Source organism: Alosa alosa, chromosome 12, assembly GCF_017589495.1.
Source record: "Alosa alosa isolate M-15738 ecotype Scorff River chromosome 12, AALO_Geno_1.1, whole genome shotgun sequence".
Taxonomy (NCBI): domain Eukaryota; kingdom Metazoa; phylum Chordata; class Actinopteri; order Clupeiformes; family Clupeidae; genus Alosa; species Alosa alosa.
In genome coordinates this window covers 18,036,126-18,053,915 of record NC_063200.1, presented here as the reverse complement: position 1 = coordinate 18,053,915, position 17,790 = coordinate 18,036,126, and the positions used below count along the sequence as shown (strand labels likewise).

The 17,790-nt window shown below is 45.8% G+C and overlaps 1 protein-coding gene across 1 annotated transcript in view; it reads left to right on the top strand.

Annotated features, from left to right (window-relative positions):
* Positions 1 to 17,790, top strand: part of unc13bb (unc-13 homolog Bb (C. elegans)) — a 106,077-nt gene that overhangs the window by 39,649 nt on the left and 48,638 nt on the right. Inside the window, 2 exon segments of the mRNA XM_048259390.1 lie at positions 11,999 to 12,277; positions 12,539 to 12,629. Coding sequence (XP_048115347.1) covers positions 11,999 to 12,277; positions 12,539 to 12,629 — 370 coding nt within the window.

Here is a 17,790-nt window from a genome sequence, read left to right as displayed (position 1 = left end):
TGCATTTCAGTTTTGACATAATATACGGTGGTCATGAGAAACAACAGCACTGATAGATGAGAGAATGGTATGCAAAGAAATTGACTTACAATTACAGTATGTGCAAATTTAATTTAAACAAAACATAATGATAAAATGTCATTTTTTGATATTTAGTTCCAGATTACAAATGTCTAATCTGCAATTGTATGAACTAGTTCTGTTTTAGTAGCAAAATGTTAAGGATTTCCAGTGTATGACTTCTGCTTGATCCATGATGCAAGACTTGTGATTCATGGGCACTTGGGTTCTTTGTGATCTTTTTACCCTTGCGACTTGTGTGAGACAAACATGCAGCCTGCTGAGATTGAAGTTAATCTCTGTCTGTGCGGACAGATAGAAAGCTGATCCGGATAATTCCATAACATCGAAAAAAAGAGCCAGGATTACACAGGGGAAAAACTGATGAATGTTGTTTGTTTATGTAGTTTTTTCCTTTGTTTAGGAGGCACTCTTCTAGAGCCAAAACTTACTGGTCGCACACAGTCATATTAGGAGCTGACGTCCATGATAAATTGTTGGCACAAAAGTTGAAAGATTATTTGTTTTAAAGTTTGCACTAAAACATTAAAACGTGTCCACTGTTCAGATATTCAGTGTATATATAATAAAAAAAATCCGTCATACTATCGTAGAGTATGGTATCTTAAGAAACACATTTATGAGCAAGATTTTTGACATGGGAAATTGAATTTATTGTTCATCATATTCTTTGCAGTGAAGTACATCATTTACACTACTAACCTTTTTTCACCAGCTGCCTTTAATGTTTGATTTTGTTCTGGCTTTGTATGTCCTTTGACTGCATGTTTTATTGTAAGTGTCATTACGTTGTCTTCAAACAATTTTCTCTTTGTTTTCTCTTCTTTTAAACCCCTCCATCCCAATCAAATCACCTGTCACACTCATTCTCTATCAGAACCCCAAATCAGAGAGGCAGAGTTAGAATTATCCCTGTAGATTCAGGCATGGGTGTGGAAGACTGGGAGGCGAAGTACAAAGTGCAGGGTAAAAATGCCCTGAACGATTTCCTGAACCAGGGGGAGTCTCATTGGATTGAAGAGGACAGTCAGAGCTCCATCATTCGCATGTCGAGGGCCTGTCGAGAGACTGTGGGTACTTCACCGCAGCCCAGCAGAGAACCCAGTGCCAGACATCAGGCTGCTTACCCTGAAGGGTACGAGACAATCGATCGGCGAAGAAGAAAAAGGCTCCGGGACCCCGGGGGGGTTCTCCAAACTGAGGCGGAAAGGGATGAGCCATTTCCTCCCGACCTGGCGCTCCTGCGCCAGAAGAGAGGCGAGCTGGTGTTGCGTCAGGTGGCGGAGATGGAGGAGGAGGACGAGCACATGACGCCATGCCTTAGGCCGTACAGGAACGGCCTGCTGTACAAAACGAGACTGTGGGCCAAGAACAAGCTGGAGAACACCTTGGAGAATTATGTGGCGTATCAAGAGGAAGAGGCCGCCAGAATGAGAGGTGTTTCTTTTGACCCAGAAGTCGATGAACTCGAGTACCCACTGGGCTCTGAGGAAGAATTTGAAGAGTATTTGGCAGAGGCCATGTACTCAGAGAATGGGAGAAGTTACAGCCACAGAAGATATACCAACTCTTACGGTGGTTACTCAGACAAGCCTCTGGGTTATCGAGATAAGAAAAGTGGGAAGAATAAAATAGGTGGATGGGCGCCAGAAGCTATGTTATCACCCGTGGAAGAGCCAAGTGATGAGTATGTCGATCCTATGGATGAGCTGCAGTGCCTGGTTGAAACTGTGTCAGAGTATCTTGCTGAGAAAGAGGAAGAGATAAACAAATATGGCTCCTTGCCCAAATCTCCAAAGTCACGGTTATCCTCTCAAGGTAGCACAAGGACCGAGTCTGTTGGAGAAGACCCAAACATTAATTCAAAAGATGCTAAGGGGGAGGCAAAGACAAAAGACAAGACTGAACCTGAGCCTGGGGTGGCGGGTGTAAAGAGTGCTATGACTTCTTTATTCAGCTCCTTCACTGAAAAGGTTAGCTCTGGTCCCAAACAGCCCACTCCAAGTCCTGCTGAGAAAGCCGAAGCACAGACATCAGCTCCTAGTGATACAGGTTTATCAAAATTATTTTCTTTTATCCCCAAGTCACCGAGCCCCACCCCAGTAGCTATAGTGTCGCCTGATCCAGATCCTCCACCCACAAGAAAGTTTTCTTTATTGCCATTTCAATCTGAAGGTAAGACCCAGCAACGAAACTATCCCATCACAACCAACCCTGGGGGTCAAAATATCAATGCCAACAAAGCTCAGGAACCTTCTCAAAATCAGCAAACATCAGCAGTTAACTCTGTTTTGGGAAAAATAAACCCACTGAAAATGTTTTCAGGGGAAGAAACCGTGAACTCAACTGATACAAACAAAACATCATTCAGAGTTGAATCTTTGGATAAGGCTGAATTTGATAGGAAACCTGTATTTCAGCAACAGCAGACAAAGGTCAGAGGCCTGGAGAAAGTTAACAGTGGCTCTCAGTATACAAATACTCAGCAAAACATTTCACAAGAAAACCTATATTCACCTGCAAATATTGCCAGCAAAACAGCCAATGTAAAACCTGTGAGCCAACCTCCTCCTCCAGACACAAGTTTCTTTAGCCCTTTCAAGAAATCATTCAGCTCATTGATAACACCAGTAAACCCTCCGAACCCACCCCCTCAATCTATCACAGTTTTTCCTGTGTTCAGATCAACAGAGGATGTGAGCGCGCCAGTGGAGCCACAGCCAGCTAAGCCAGAGGGAGGCATGCTTTCTGGGTTTCTGAGATTTGCCTCAGGGGAAGACATAAGTGCTCCTCAAACTGCATCACCGACTCCCACCAATGTTCAACAGAGAGTCCCCGCTGCCGGCATAGCACCTTCCGGAAACCCTGGCAATAGACCTCCGCTGCAGAGTCATGCTCCACTTGAAAGCCAGTCCCAACCTGCCACAGAAACTGGATGGTTCTCCAATCTTTTCAAGGCAGGTGAAAATCCGAGTCCTGGTCCAGCAGCAGGAGCAGGTCCAGCGCCCCAAGGTCCAAGACCTCGAGGACCGCCTGGTCCAAATCAGGGAGCTCAGGGTGGCCCACAACGAAATCCTCAAGGGCCTAGGCCATTGCAAGGACGGCCTTCACCGCAGGGGCCTGTGAGACACCCAACTCCTCAGCCAGAACCTCAAGGTCTGTTCTCTGGTCTGTTCAAAGCAACTTCCTCTGAAGGCATGTCTAGTGCCGGGCCAATAACAGGTGCTAATCCCAACCAGCCTCAGCAAAGTGGATTGATTACTGGATTTCTGAAATTTGCATCCACTGGTGATTTGTCGTCTGTCAGCCAACAGCAACAGCAAGCTCCAGTAAGCAGCCAAAGCGCCCAGACCATCCATCCACAAAGCCAGCCTCAACGCCAGCAACCTCCCCCACAGCAAAATGCACCTCCTCCACAAACAGGGGGGCTTTTCTCAGGGCTATTAAAGTTCACAGAAAATGTAGCAACTGATGTGCAAGCTTCACCTCAGCAAAGGGTTCCCCTTGCCAATCAAGGGTCACTGCAGCAACCACCACCAAACTCCTCTCAGCAAACACCTCCACAACAAGGAGGTATTTTATCAGGTCTGTTTAAATTGGCTTCAACAGAAAATGTATCCAGCAATCTACATCCCACAACTCAGCAGCAGCAGCAGCAGCAGCAACCAGCTACTCATCAACCACAGTACCAACAAGGCAACATTCAAAACACTCAAGGGCCGAGACAAAGGAATCCTCAGTTGTCAAGAGCACCAAGCACTCAAGCAGCCCCACAGCAAGAACACAGACCTGGTAATGCTGGACAACCACAGCAGGCTCCACCCCAAGGAGGCCTTCTGTCAGGCCTGTTTAAACTTGCTTCATCAGATAATATTGCCACTACTCAGGCCACAACCACCCAGCCTCAGCCATCATCTGCAAATAATCAACCCCCTCAAACTCAACAACAGCGTAGAAACTCACTGAGGCAGAATCAGAGTCCTTCTCAGGATGGGTCACCACAGCAGCCAAGTCAATCTACTGGTCTGCTCTCCGGTATATTTAAGTTGTCATCATCTGAGAATGTCTCAACACAACCACAACCACCACCTGTCAGACAGCAGAACCCAAACTCTGTGTCAGCACCATCACAAAGTCCCTCTCAACCTCCTGCCCAAGCTCAGGATAATGCAAACCAGACAGGAATTTTGTCTGGACTCTTTAACAAATTAACATCATCTTCTGAAGATACACCATCAACCACACAGGTAGCACCTGTAGATACAAAGAAACAACAATCCACTCCTTTGACTGGGCCAGGACAACATCAAAGTCAAACACCTCGACAGCTGCCACAGCTGCCTTCCAAACCGACTCAAGAGCCACCTGAAAAGCCACCAGCTCAACAAGGATTTTTCTCAGGACTCTTTGGTCGGACCACCACTGAAGAAGTGCCTTCAACCAAACCAGAGCAAGGTCCTACACAAAATATAGCTCAGAGGACAGTTTCAGGCAGTTCGTCAGGTGTTCTATCAAACTCCGCTGCTGCTATTCAGCTTAGTAACAGTGCAGGACCCACATATGATCCTGCAAGCATTTATAGACGCCCTGGAATGTATTTTCCCATCACCCGATGTCAAAGAAGGTGTACGTTGGGGTATTTGCCCATGGCTGCAGACAGTGACAGTTTAGATTTGAGAACTACAGCTAGCTATGCTCGATCATTGCAGAATAGACCATCTTACATTTCAAACAGCACTGGTAATTTGACTCAATCATATTATCAAGATCCATACCAGTTGCGAAATCCAATGATGTCTTTTAGTGTAGAAAATCTTCATTCCTTTCCACTGGGTAGTCCAAATGTTGTATCCCAACAAAGTCTACATAGCAGCACAAATTCTCTTCATGGTATGACAAGTCAATATAGTTATCAAGATCCAGCAACATCTTACACAGAATATGGAGATGCTCTTAACAATGATGAAGGAAATTGGATACAAGCATCTACTATCTGGCAGCAGTTCAACAATGAATCACAAAATTATTACCCTGCGGATGCTTCATATACACAGACACTTGAAGGTACTTCACAACAAACTTCTCAGCCATGGAACACCTCAGGGGTATATAGCAATCAGCCTAATTTACCTGCTCAGCCATATGCAAATATGCAGTACAGTCAAGAACAGTTGGCAGCTACACCAGTAGATGTTCAGAGAAACATCACTGAAAACACCACCTATAGGGAAAGATTGTGGAGTAGCTATACCAGTTTAGACAGATTGGGGAATCAAGAGGAGGATGGAGCTCTGAACCTGAGCACCAAGAGGGGAAATGCTAAATTTGGTAAATGGCATTCTTTCAATGAAGGCAGCTCTTACAGTTTGAATCGTGTTTCTTATCATGAGGGTTTTTATGAGGAGAGTGCGCCAAACCTTTCTTATGCAGCGAATGCACAGTATGGCTTCAATGGAAACCCAGACTATTATCGACAACAGGTGAATTACTCAAGTCAAGGAAATTTGAACAGGCGTTATGATGAGTGGGGCTATCCTGTAGTTAACGGGGAAATGGATGATTCTGTATATCTCGAAGAAGGGGAATGGTACCACCAGTGGCTGTCACTTTTGGAACAGGGAATGTGGTGGCCAGCTGATGATGGAGACTGTGGATATTTTGTATACACAGATCATGAATACATCTATGCTCTTCTTACAGATGGCTCAGGGCAGTATGTATACGCTTGCACACCTGAAGGTGAAATCTGGGGAAATGGGCAGCCTACTGGTAATTATCCCAATGCCTGGCTCCAAAATGAAATGGTTGTTGTTTGTGGTTTTAAAATTCCACTGTACAATGAAGATGAGCTCCTTTGGCTACCAGGGGACCAGCCTGACGCCCAGCTCCTTAATGGTCCTCTTGACCTGTCAACAGCATATAGAAAAGGAAATGAGATCATGAACCTGAACTTTGAACGGTTCTCACAAATGTTTGAAAATTCATACTTTGGCCAAAGGCAGCCAAATTTAAACTTGTCTTCATACAGATTAAACAAGCTTAGAATGGATGCAAGACAGCAGTATGCACATCAGGATCCCTCTCTTCAGGCAGTTGATCTCTCATCATATAATAATAATAATCATGGTCCATCATGGACCACCACTGATGGCGTCAAGGAACTTCTCTCTCAGAAAGTGCCAATATCCCTTGGGGTCACCTCCACTACAAACTCCAGTGGTTCCCCCGGTTGTTATAAGCCCAGGGAGAGGCGCCGTTCCCCATCCATCATTAGAGTGAGACATGTTGATGACACTTCAGAGGAAGAGTGGCGAAAACATGTAGCACCTGGAGAAGTACAACCAAATAGATCCGTGAAGAAGATTTCTTCCCTCTTGTCATCTATAGTTGGCAAAAGTCCAGAGTCAGAAACACCATCAACTGCTGGCAAAGAGAACAAGGGAATATTCTCAACAGGCTTCCAGAGTCTCAAATCAAAAATTATTAAGGATGATTCTCCAACAGCACCTCAAAGTGTCAACAACCGGGCACAGCCACCATCAACAACCTCAAGGATATTGCCTACACCACCATCAACAACCTCGAGGATTTTGCCTACACCACCATCTACACAAGCATACACACCACCTCAAACTATCCCCTCATCTCAGAAGCCTAGACTTGCTCGGCAGAGTACTATGTCTCAACAATCCACTGTGCCATCACCATCCACATCATTGCCAAGTCACCAATTTGCCAGAGGCAGTCCAGGAGGGACTACTACTTCTCCATCACAACCAATTGTCCAGTCTACACCAAGACCTGTGGAAAAGCCACCTGAGCAGACACAGGGAGGAATATTTACCCGCTTCAAATCTGCTGTTGGAATGGAAGAGCCTAAGCCTGAACCTGCCAAGTCCCCAGAGCCTGTTACAAAACCTCAACAAGTGGGTCCTGCCCCTGATATTGCTGCTAGCAAAGAAACTGCAGGGAAGACAACTGAGACACAACAGCTGTCAGGCACCAGTCAGAGAGGTGATGTAAATAAACTCTCACAAAGTCCTCAACAAATGTCATCACGGCCCAAGGGAATTCAGAAGCAGCAAACACTTAGCTATGGACCAGAGAAGCAGGCTGAAGGCCAGTTACCTAGTAAGAGCATGTCTCAAGTATTTCCACCTACCACCAGCACAGGCCCAACTCCCACAAGGTCTGAAACCACACCACCAATCGGACAAACAAAGCAAGAACCTCCCCCTAAATCTGCAGGTGGACTGTTTGGCTCGATTGGTGATATGCTGTCTGGAACACCAAGTGAACCAGAATCTGCAGGAAAAGGTCTGCTGTCTATGTTTGGTGGTCCAGGCCCTAAACAAACACCACCTCAAGCAGCACCCAGTGCACAAGTGCCTTCAGGAACAGTACCACCCAACGAGCCACCAGGTAAAGGACTACTTTCGATGTTTGGTGGTCCCACCACACAACCAACACCATCAGAGGCACAACCAACCCAAGCAGCTGCATCAGCCCCAACACCATCACCTCAACAAGAACAACCTAAAGGATTGTTGTCCATGTTTGGTGGTAGTAGCCCTCAACAGACACCAGCACAATCAGGGTCCATTCTTGGTGGACTTGGTGGCATGTTTGGTGGGCCTAGTCCCCAACCCCCAACATCTGCATCAACAACTGATAACCAAGCTTCAGGGGCTTCTCAGCCAAGCCCTGCTCCAAGTAATGAATCCTCAGTCAAAGGATTGTTTTCTGTGTTTAGTGGACCTGGTACCCAACCTCCACAAGCTGCACCACCTGCAGGCTCTAGTGCTCCAGGTGCTGCTCCACCCAGTGAGTCACCGATGAAAGGATTGTTATCCATGTTTGGTGCACCTAGTACAGCAGCTACACCAGCTACACCCCCATCACAACCCCAACCTGCACCATCTTCAGGCCCTAATGTTCCTGGTGCCACCCCACCTAGTGCTGCTCCACCCAGTGAGTCACCGATGAAAGGATTGTTATCCATGTTTGGTGCACCTAGTACACCTGCTACACAACCACCACCACCCCAAGCCACTACACCTGCAGATTCTTATGCTTCAATGTCACAATCATCACCAGCTCCAGATGTTACAGGTGAACAGTCTAATGCTCCAGGAACTACACCTGTGCCTACAACATCTACAGTGACTGGTGTTCAAGGGAGTGTTCCATCCACTGATACACCAATGAAAGGATTAATGTCCATGTTTAGTGGACCTAGTGGACCAAGTGCACATCCATCACCACCTCAACCTGGAGCAAGTGAACAGCCACCACCATCTCAGGCTACCACCGGTGCATCTGGGGCTGCTGCTGGCTTGTTTTCAATGTTTGGTGGTTCAAGTCCACAACAGAGTGCTCCTCAAACTGGTTCCCTTCTTGGAGGGCTTTTATCTGGATCATCAAGCCCTACTCCAAGTCCTCAACAGAGCACTCCCCAAACAGGCTCCTTTCTCGGAGGGCTTTTGTCTGGACCATCAAGCTCTACTCCAAGTCCTCAACAGAGCGCTCCACAAACTGGCTCCTTTCTTGGAGGGCTTTTGTCTGGACCATCAACCTCTACTCCAAGTCCACAGCAGAGTGCTCCCCAAGCTAGTTCCCTTTTCGGAGGGCTTTTATCTGGACCATCTAACTCCGCTCCAAGTCCTGGCAAAGGTCTATTTTCAATGTTTGGAGCCCCTAGTCCACAGCAGCAACCTCCAGCAAGACCACCAGCACAGCAACAACATCGAGCAAAACCACCCGCACAGCAGCAACCTCCAGCAAGGCTACCAGCACAAGCTCCACCAAAAGCTCCAGGACAGGGTCCAGAACAAGGGCCTACTGTGTCAGTGCCTCCATCTGTCCCAGTCTCTGAGCCACCTAAAGAGATGCCAGCCAAATACCTGGTCCAGAGTTCTGAGGGGCCATCCTTGCCACCTCAAACAGAACCCCAACAACCAACAGCTGCTTTATCAATGTCATCAGCACCAGCAGCAGGAGCATCAACCACAACAACAACCACGGCAGCAGACACAACAACAATGTCTGCAGACACAACAACAACAACAACAACAACAACAACAACAACAGCCACTCAGTCAGTTTCATCTGAAACAAGTGAACCCAAAGGTTTGCCAGCTTCGTCTGAAACAAGTGAACCCCCTAAAGGATTGCTCTCTATGTTCAGTAGTTCATCTCCTTCGACCCAACCAGGATCCCTTCTCAGTGGCATTCTTCCTGGATCAGCTGGCACTGAGAGTCCAGCTAAAGGTCTTCTGTCAATGTTTAGTGGGCCTTCTCCTCACTCTAGTGAGACAACTTACTCAGCTGCTCCCACAACTACAAGTACCACAGAAGTTCAACAAGCAACCACAACTGAACCTAAAGCTGACACTACACCTCAAACTGATCCAACAAAGCCATCCACTGAAGACACTCCACAAGTGTCTCAAGGCCAGGTGGAATCTACCCCTGATGGTGCTTTGCATGGAGCTCCCCCACCCAAAGAGACTCCTGCTGCTGGTTTATTGTCTATGTTTGGTGGATCAAGTTCACAAGGACCTCCCTCCCAGGTTGGATCTCTTCTTGGTGGGATCCTCCCTGGATCAACAGAATCAAAAGACATCCCAGGCAAAGGGTTGTTTTCTATGTTTTCTGGTCCAAGTCCTCCAACAGGTCCTGGACAAGCAGGGGCTGCACCAGGAGCATCAGCTCCCCCCCAAGAGCCACCTGGTAAAGGACTGCTCTCGATGTTTGGTGGACCTGCCCCCCAGCAGAGTGCACCTCAAGCATCATCATTATTCGGGGGGATTCTTCCTGGAGCTGCTGCCTCAAAGGAAGTCCCTGGAAAAGGCTTGCTTTCCATGTTTGGTGGCCCCAGTCCTACTTCAGCTGAAAGTGGCCCACCCAAGACTGGAGCGTTTGGCCTGTTTGGGTCATTAATGGAAGAAGCAATTAAAAAACCAGAGCCTCCAAAACCACAAGATGTTACTGCTGCCAGTGTGGCCCCTGTGCCAGAGCAAACAACTGTATCTACAACTAAGGCTGATGGTACACAAGAGGAGAAAAGCCAAGGACAAACAGTTACTGTAAAAACACAAATGTCATTGTCTCAAGCACCATCAAGCACCAAAGGCATCTCTTCACTTCCAGAACCATCATCTATTCTACCTGGCCAGACAGATCTAAAAGATGGAAAGGATATTGTATCAGACCAAGTTCCAGACAAACCTGTTTCTGCTTCTGCCCCTGAAACTCAGACCACATCAGAACCATCCATAAAAGCAGAAACACCAAGTTCAAATCTGCAATCCAATGTGACGGCTACACCATCTACTCTAGAGGCAAAGCCCATTGCTCAACCTCCAACTGCTGGTGCACAAACTGAACAGACACCTGCTGATGCAGCAAAGTCTGTTTTAGACTCCTCTGCTGATGCAGTCTCAGGTTTCATGTCAAAAATGTTTTCTGGACCAACTGCCCCATCAGCAGCACCTTCAACTGGGTTTTTCTCTCAGTCCTCATTTTTCAAATCAGCACCAGCCCCACAACAACAGCAACAGCCAAAGCCCTCTCTATTTGGCTTCACAAGTAGTTTGCAAACTGATTCCAACCTCTTTGGCATGTTCAAAGCCCCTGAGCCACCAAAGCCTCAGCCTCAGCAAAGACAACCCCCTGGAGTTAGACCTCCCAATGCTCCAAGAGGTCAGGGACCTCCTCCAACAGCACCTGGCCCAGGGACGGTGCCAGTGACACAAGGCATTGGTGTCAGCCAGACAGGACCTTCTGATACAACAAGTCCCTCGGCAGCAGGGTCACAATCGATACCACAAGCTAGTGATAAAACAGCCAACATTGGAGACGTTATCCATGAGAAACCGATGGTTATCATTGGTGAACCCGCTACAGAAACAGACAAATCTGGGCTGCCACTTGAAGGTATCCCTCTTGAACCTCCGATCATCCAGCAGCTACAATCAACAGAGCCGCTACCAACAAAGACTGTGTTTGAAATGCCTGGTCTGTCTGGTTCTGCATTTGGTTTCATGGCTGGCTCCGGTGATGGCGGAAAGTCTCTTGGGTCATTGTTTTCTTCCCCACCTACAGTAACTCAAGCAGATGGTGCAGGCCTCCTTACTGGGTTTAGAAATTTCTCTACTGGCCTCTTCCAGGACGAAAAGCCTGATGCAGCAAATGACCAGCCCCCAGCCGCCTCGGTCTTTGGAGCTAAATTAGGTTTCCCCTGGCAGAAAGACACTCTCATGCCTTCCACACCACAACAGCCTGGCATTGTCACAACACAACCAAAAGCTAACAATGACGACACGGTCATAACAAATGGCACACACATTGAAAATCTCAGAAAAAACAACAGTGAGGTGAAGGAAGGTTCTGAAATAGACAAGATGACCAAGAAAGAACTGTTAGCCTCAACTAATAGCATTGATAAGCCTGATATATATGTATCCAAACCCGAGATTCCCCTACATTCCTCATCCCTAAAGGACAAGGACCTTCTTTTCGAGTCCACTTCAGATTTGTCGTCAGGAATGCGGCATGACAAGGATCTTTTGAATGCTAAAAGGCTAGTAGCAGCATAATAAATGGTCACTCTCAACCATTTATAATGCATTAAGTGTAGACAAAGAGACCTAACCTACATAGTTAGACCCCAGCGTGTTTTTATGGTTTATGTGTCTTTGTGTGTTTTGTGTTTATGTCTAGTTTACAAGATCCCCTGATTGTGTTGTTTCATGGACTGTCTGTCCTTTATTTCACTGTACAATTTGTCTCTGTAGCCAATCTATCTGGCATTTTATATTTTTTTATGTTAACGTCTCCCAGAGTTTATATTCATTGAACATTCATTGTTTCATTAAGGAGATTTCTAATAAACACTCTGTTTCTGAAACATCAGCCCAGTGGACAGCAGTCGCTTCGGCTCATCTGGTAACCTAAGCCAAGGTAGCTCGCAGCTAAGTGAGACCGGTCAGGAGAGTGCTGTTGGATCTGAACTGGAGGAGTCCCATCATTCCTACCACAGTGGCTACCGCCTCAACAGTAATGGGCACTTGCCCACAAATGGACACTCTCACTGGGGAGAGGATGATGGGATGAAACCCCCTTCCCTGGTTGGTTCCCTCAAGAGAGACGTCATCTCTCCACTGGAGAGGAAGTCTGAGAAATCTCTTAAATGGTGAGTATGCTCATGTTCTGTAGGACAATAGGGTGTAATAAGTATATGACAGTAGAGTTTAGTGGCATTTGTGTGTGTGTGTATGGGTGTGTTTGTGTGTGTTTGTGTGAATCTTGCCTTGCCCGTTGAATGATTCCAACCAACTGTTAACACCACTCAATATGTGTGAACAAATGTCAATAGATAGCCTCCTAGTTGGACTTGAAAGTGTAACACAGAACCTCTGTTGTTTTCCGATAGTCAAATGTGTCTCCCTCTCAGTTTCCAGGATGAAGGTCCTCCTCTGCCATTCACCCCCTCCAGGCTCCGCTGGCTGAAGGCCGTCAACAAAGTGAGAGTTCAGCTTCAGGAGGTATTCCAGGGAGTCCCCTCCCTTCATATCCATTATCCTTACACTCTTCCTCTCACTGTCCCTGAACTTGTTATTTTCTCGCCTCCCTGTCTATCTCTCCGACCTTCTAAATACCCCGTACCCCACTATCTCCACTTGTTTGCCACATTAGCTGGCATGCAGGTAAGTACCCGGCTGACTCTTCTCATGGGCATTCTTTGGATTGATTGAGTTTCACTTCTTGGCTGCGTTGCTTTTTTGAACCACATCGTGGGTCTTTCATTGTGTATGCGAGACTGTTGTAATCAAATCCGATTTCCCAGTCCTCTTACCAATTAGGTAACAACATTTGAGCTGCTCTCTTTACCACTTACTGTTCAGATAAGAAACACCATGAATCTTTTAAATGAGGCCAAGTAAGTACCACTAATTTATATCTCTAACTAGGATGGTCTAACACAGCTGGGCAGATGGTGTCCAGATGATGATCTCCAGATCGATGCTTAAACAGAGTGGGCAACAGCATAAGCAGAAGTCATTTATCTTGACAAATGAACTGCCTCATAAATGAAGAGGTCATTTCTTGTATGTCCTACGGTCAGCCAAGGCAGAAGAGAGACAGGAGGAGAGGGAGGGGGAGGACGAGAATGAGGGAGAGAGAGAGCGAGGAAGAGAAGAAGGATCAGTGTGTAGGGCAGACAGGCTGTTTATCTTCCTAACTCCGTATTCAGACAGGTGAGTTGAGGGACGGCTCTCAGAGCGTCTGCTTCTCCAGAACGGGGCAACTAGAATCGGCAGTTGCCAAGGTCACCGGGAAGTTTGATGCCGTCTCTCCTCATCGCTGATAGAGAGCGGAGGAGTAATTAAGGAGGGAGAGTGAGCGCACGCAGGGAGAGATAGTGAGTGTGAGCGGGGACAAGTGTGTGTGTGTTTGTGTGTGTATACTGGCTTAAACAGCTCTAGGATTTAGGGTAGCCTCTACAGATGTAGATAGTCAACTTTCCAAAGTTTAAATTACTAGAGATATTAGATACCTATTTCAACCAAATTCGCCTAAATAAGCTATTAGTAGCGTGACAGGCAAGAAACCTGGCAAGAAAGAGACAAGATTCATGATATTTGGAGGTTTGAGTAGAAAATTGGCATTCAAAATGTCAGGATATATTTCGTTTTTTTAATGCTGTGAATCATATTTACTGAGATACAGTAATATGAAAAATTAAATGTTTTTTATATGCAGTCTATGACATGCCTGAAATTATGAAGACGGAAACTGATACCAAAATGTTACAAATGTACATTCATACACATGATTTACAGTATATGCTAATAACTGTGTGAAGTGGAACTGGTAGGAGGAGGGAGTGTAAATCCTTCTAGAGGTCACATGGTCTTCTGGGAGTTGTAGTGTAATAACACTACTTGTCAGTGGTGTCTCCTTGTTAATAGGAAATGACACTGAGGGTCATCCCTACTGGTTGGTTCGGCTCTCCACTGCTATCGACACCTGGCAGCTTGGTGTGTTGTGTGTTATTTATACAAGATTTTACTGAATGTCTTTTGGTGACCTCTTAAAATGCAAATATCCATATTGATTTAAAACCACACCACAACTGGAGAGCCTGGGTTCCATAATTGGGTTGTATTTTAGGACATACATTCTATGAATACATTGATTGTAACACTCCACTCAAATACAAACATCTGACATTAAATCATAAATATACCAAATTTGATACATTTAGCATGATTACTCAAAAATAAACATGTTAAATGTATAAAAAAAATACACATTGTAACACAGCGTCCAGCATTCAGTGCAATTTAGTATACTGTGTAGAAACATACAATTTAGTCTTACTGTGTAGAAACAAGGCCTGCAAGTGCTGTTTGTGCATAGAGTGAGATTCTGTGGAGTTCTTTTGTATACATGTTCACAGCTTTCCCTCTCTAATCCTTGTTTTTGCTACCCATGTTTTCTCCCCGAGCGCTGGTACAGCTCACTCAATGCTGAGGAAGGCCTCAGGGAAAGACTGAACAAGTAAAAAGGAAATGAACAGAGAGAAAGAGAGAGAGAGAGAGAGAGAGAGAGAGCATTTTTAAAAGAATCGGGGGGGAACCACAGCTGGTTCTGTTTTTTTGAATGGTGTGTTCTACTGTCCTTTCATGCTTTGTGACATTGTGCATGCAATACTGCCAGTAAAGAGAGAGAGAGGGGGGTGGAAAACAGGGAAATGGAGGAAAAGGGATGGAGAGAGGGCGAAAGAGGGAAAAATAGAAAGAAAGAGATGGAGAAAGAGGACAGGGCTAGAGAGGGAGCGAGAGAGGTAGCGGGTGAGTTAGGAGCAGACCGGGTGAGTGAGGGGGATTCCATACTGTGACATTCTGATTTCACCAGGCACAGACAAACCCACTGGGCACCACTGGCACCAAGTCAAAGAGAAATTCAAACATTTTCAGTCCTGAAGATTTAGGAACACCACAACCCCACAAACACACTCACACACTCATTGTCTATCCCAGCCACTGAGCCCTGTGGTCTTAGAGCTAGCTGCCTAATATTTGAATCATGCAAAATCCACCCTTGACAAACTTACCCTGGGGTATTTGCACCATGGTATTCTCCTCCGTATTACCTCTGTGTGGTTGCTGTGCATGCTCACAAGTATGGTATATGAATGCTGGACCATACATGAATGTTGAGGGTTTTTCATTGTCGAAATGGAAAAGAATAGGGATGTGCCGTGTGACCAGAGCTTACCAGGATAGGGCTGTTTTGTGTAGGTAGGAAACACATTCAGCTAATGAAACTGGAATGGTAATACGCCCCTGGTTTATAGTTATGACGCTCAGGAACTCCATTATGGAGATTGCTGCAGGGAGGGGCGGTTTGAGATGTCTGCGTAAACGCCTCCTAATCGAATAGAGCGGGAGAGAGTACATGCGTTTTCTTTAACTCTGCGTCCTGCCCCGGCGCGAAACGTTGTTATTTATTGACGGACACGAGGAGGCACTTAGACAACGCTGCCTCCAGCCTTAAAAAGGTCACAATAAAAAGCCGCCGTTTGAGAATCGGCTTCTCGGGCTGCAATCACCAAGTCATAACTCACTATCAGACAGGACGCCAGGGTCTCCACCACGCAGTGTGGACACTCCCGAGCATTAAACCAAATGAACGGCAACATAATGTTTTAGCCATTTGATTCACAGCCTTCTGTCAGTCAAACAGATAACTGATGTTGAAATCATTGTAAAATCAGTCTGTTTTTTTTTTTTCTTTCTCTCTCTCTGTGAATCTGGCAGAAGTTGTAAATGTTTTGATATAATTCAGGTTCTTTTTCATCTGATGAAAAGAAAAGGGGGATGGTAAGAATAAGAGGGGGGGATTGGAAGGAGAGCGAGAGGGAGATCTGGCATTTTGACAGTCTCAGATTAGCTTTTTGTTGGAATATATTGCCAGAGGGCAGAGTGAGAGAGAGGGAGGGAGAGCGAGACTGAGAGAGAGGGAGGGAGAGCGAGACTGAGAGAGAGGGAGGGAGAGCGAGACTGAGAGAGAGGGAGGGAGAGCGAGACTGAGAGAGAGGGAGGGAGAGAGAGACTGAGATGGTAGTGGGAGAAAGAGAGAGGAAGAGAGACAAAAGAGGAGCGAGAGAGAGAGAGAGAGGAAGAGAGACAAAAGAGGAGAGAGAGAGAGAGAGAGGAGGAGAGAACAGAGATGAAAGAGAGAAAGGAGAGAGTGGGTTGGTAAGCGGTGAATGAAGGAGGGATGGGGCGAGGGAGAAACTGAGGGTGAGGGAGGGATGGAGGGATGGAGGGATGGAGGAACTGAGGGTGTGTGAGGGAGAGGCGGAGAGACAGTAGTGATACTCTGTGTGACCGCTGAAGTGAGTCTCAGATTGTGCTCCGGTCCTCGCTGTGTGTGTGTGTCTGCGTCTGATTAGAGAAGGTCAGTAGGACCTCTCCATATACACACATACATACATACACACACACACACACACACACACACACACACACACACACACACACACACGCTCACGTACACAGGAGAAGACAGACCTGCACGGGTTTGAGTGTCGTTCTTACTCAGCTCTGGGGAAGGACCAGTTGGAGCATGGGACTAAAAGTACTCGTGAATTTCCCTCCTGAGTTTCTGTGATTTTATTTTTTATTTTTATTTTTCCCATGTTACTCGGCACGTTGGAGAGCGTTGCGTGCGCTTTGCATGCCTTGCGTACAGGACGTGCACTTTTCATTATGGACCGTATGCTTCACTCCAAGTGATGCAAACATCGCACACAGGTTGTTGTGGTCTCGGGAGTTGCATACCACCATGAGGTAAGGCTTCCATCTTTCAAGCTCACAAAAGTAATAGAGTTTAACAAGTAAATGTTAAAAGGGAACATTAATATATGATGTTTTGAGATTGGGTCTTGGGAAGTGGTATTGGATATGGGAATCAGTGTCATTTTCACATCTGTCTCTTGCTTGTCTTATTTCCATTTTAAGAAATGTATATAGATTGAGTGTTTATGCTTTCACTGTGATGTATGTAGCTTAAATAAATACAAACAAATACACAATCAGTCACAATATGTATTTTATGATTGCAATCTACTAAACAACACAAAACATTTGATTTTTTAATATAAAACAACATAGTAGAGAAGAAAATTGCAGAGGAGAGAAGAGTAAACATTCCATCTCTACTTTTTTAACCATATAAATAATAAAGCAGGGAGGTTTTGAAAGCAAATAAATCTCCCTTTCTCTCTTACACACAGAAGGACATATATATCCTTATCTTTGTCCTTCTCAATGCTGTGGTTGTTTGTCCTGTCCCTCCACACTGCAAAGAGTTATCCAGACATTCAGATTACCATACTTTTTGTTAAGTGAATGATTTTTTCGATAGTGACCGAGGAGGAGAGGGTTCATTTGAGGTTTTGGGGTAAAGAGCTGTAGCAGAGAACTGATTAACTTGATTTGTCTCGTAAATGGCCCAAAGCACTTTCTAACAGGGCCAGGAAAAAAGCTTTCCAAAAATCAAACGTTCTCTCTGAGCGACTGTGTGTGTGTGTGTGTCTGTGTGTGTGTGTGTGTGTGTGTGTGTGTGTGTGAGTTACAATCTGATATGATGTAATTGTGCTTAGATTGTATTAAGGAAAACTCTTTCATCTTT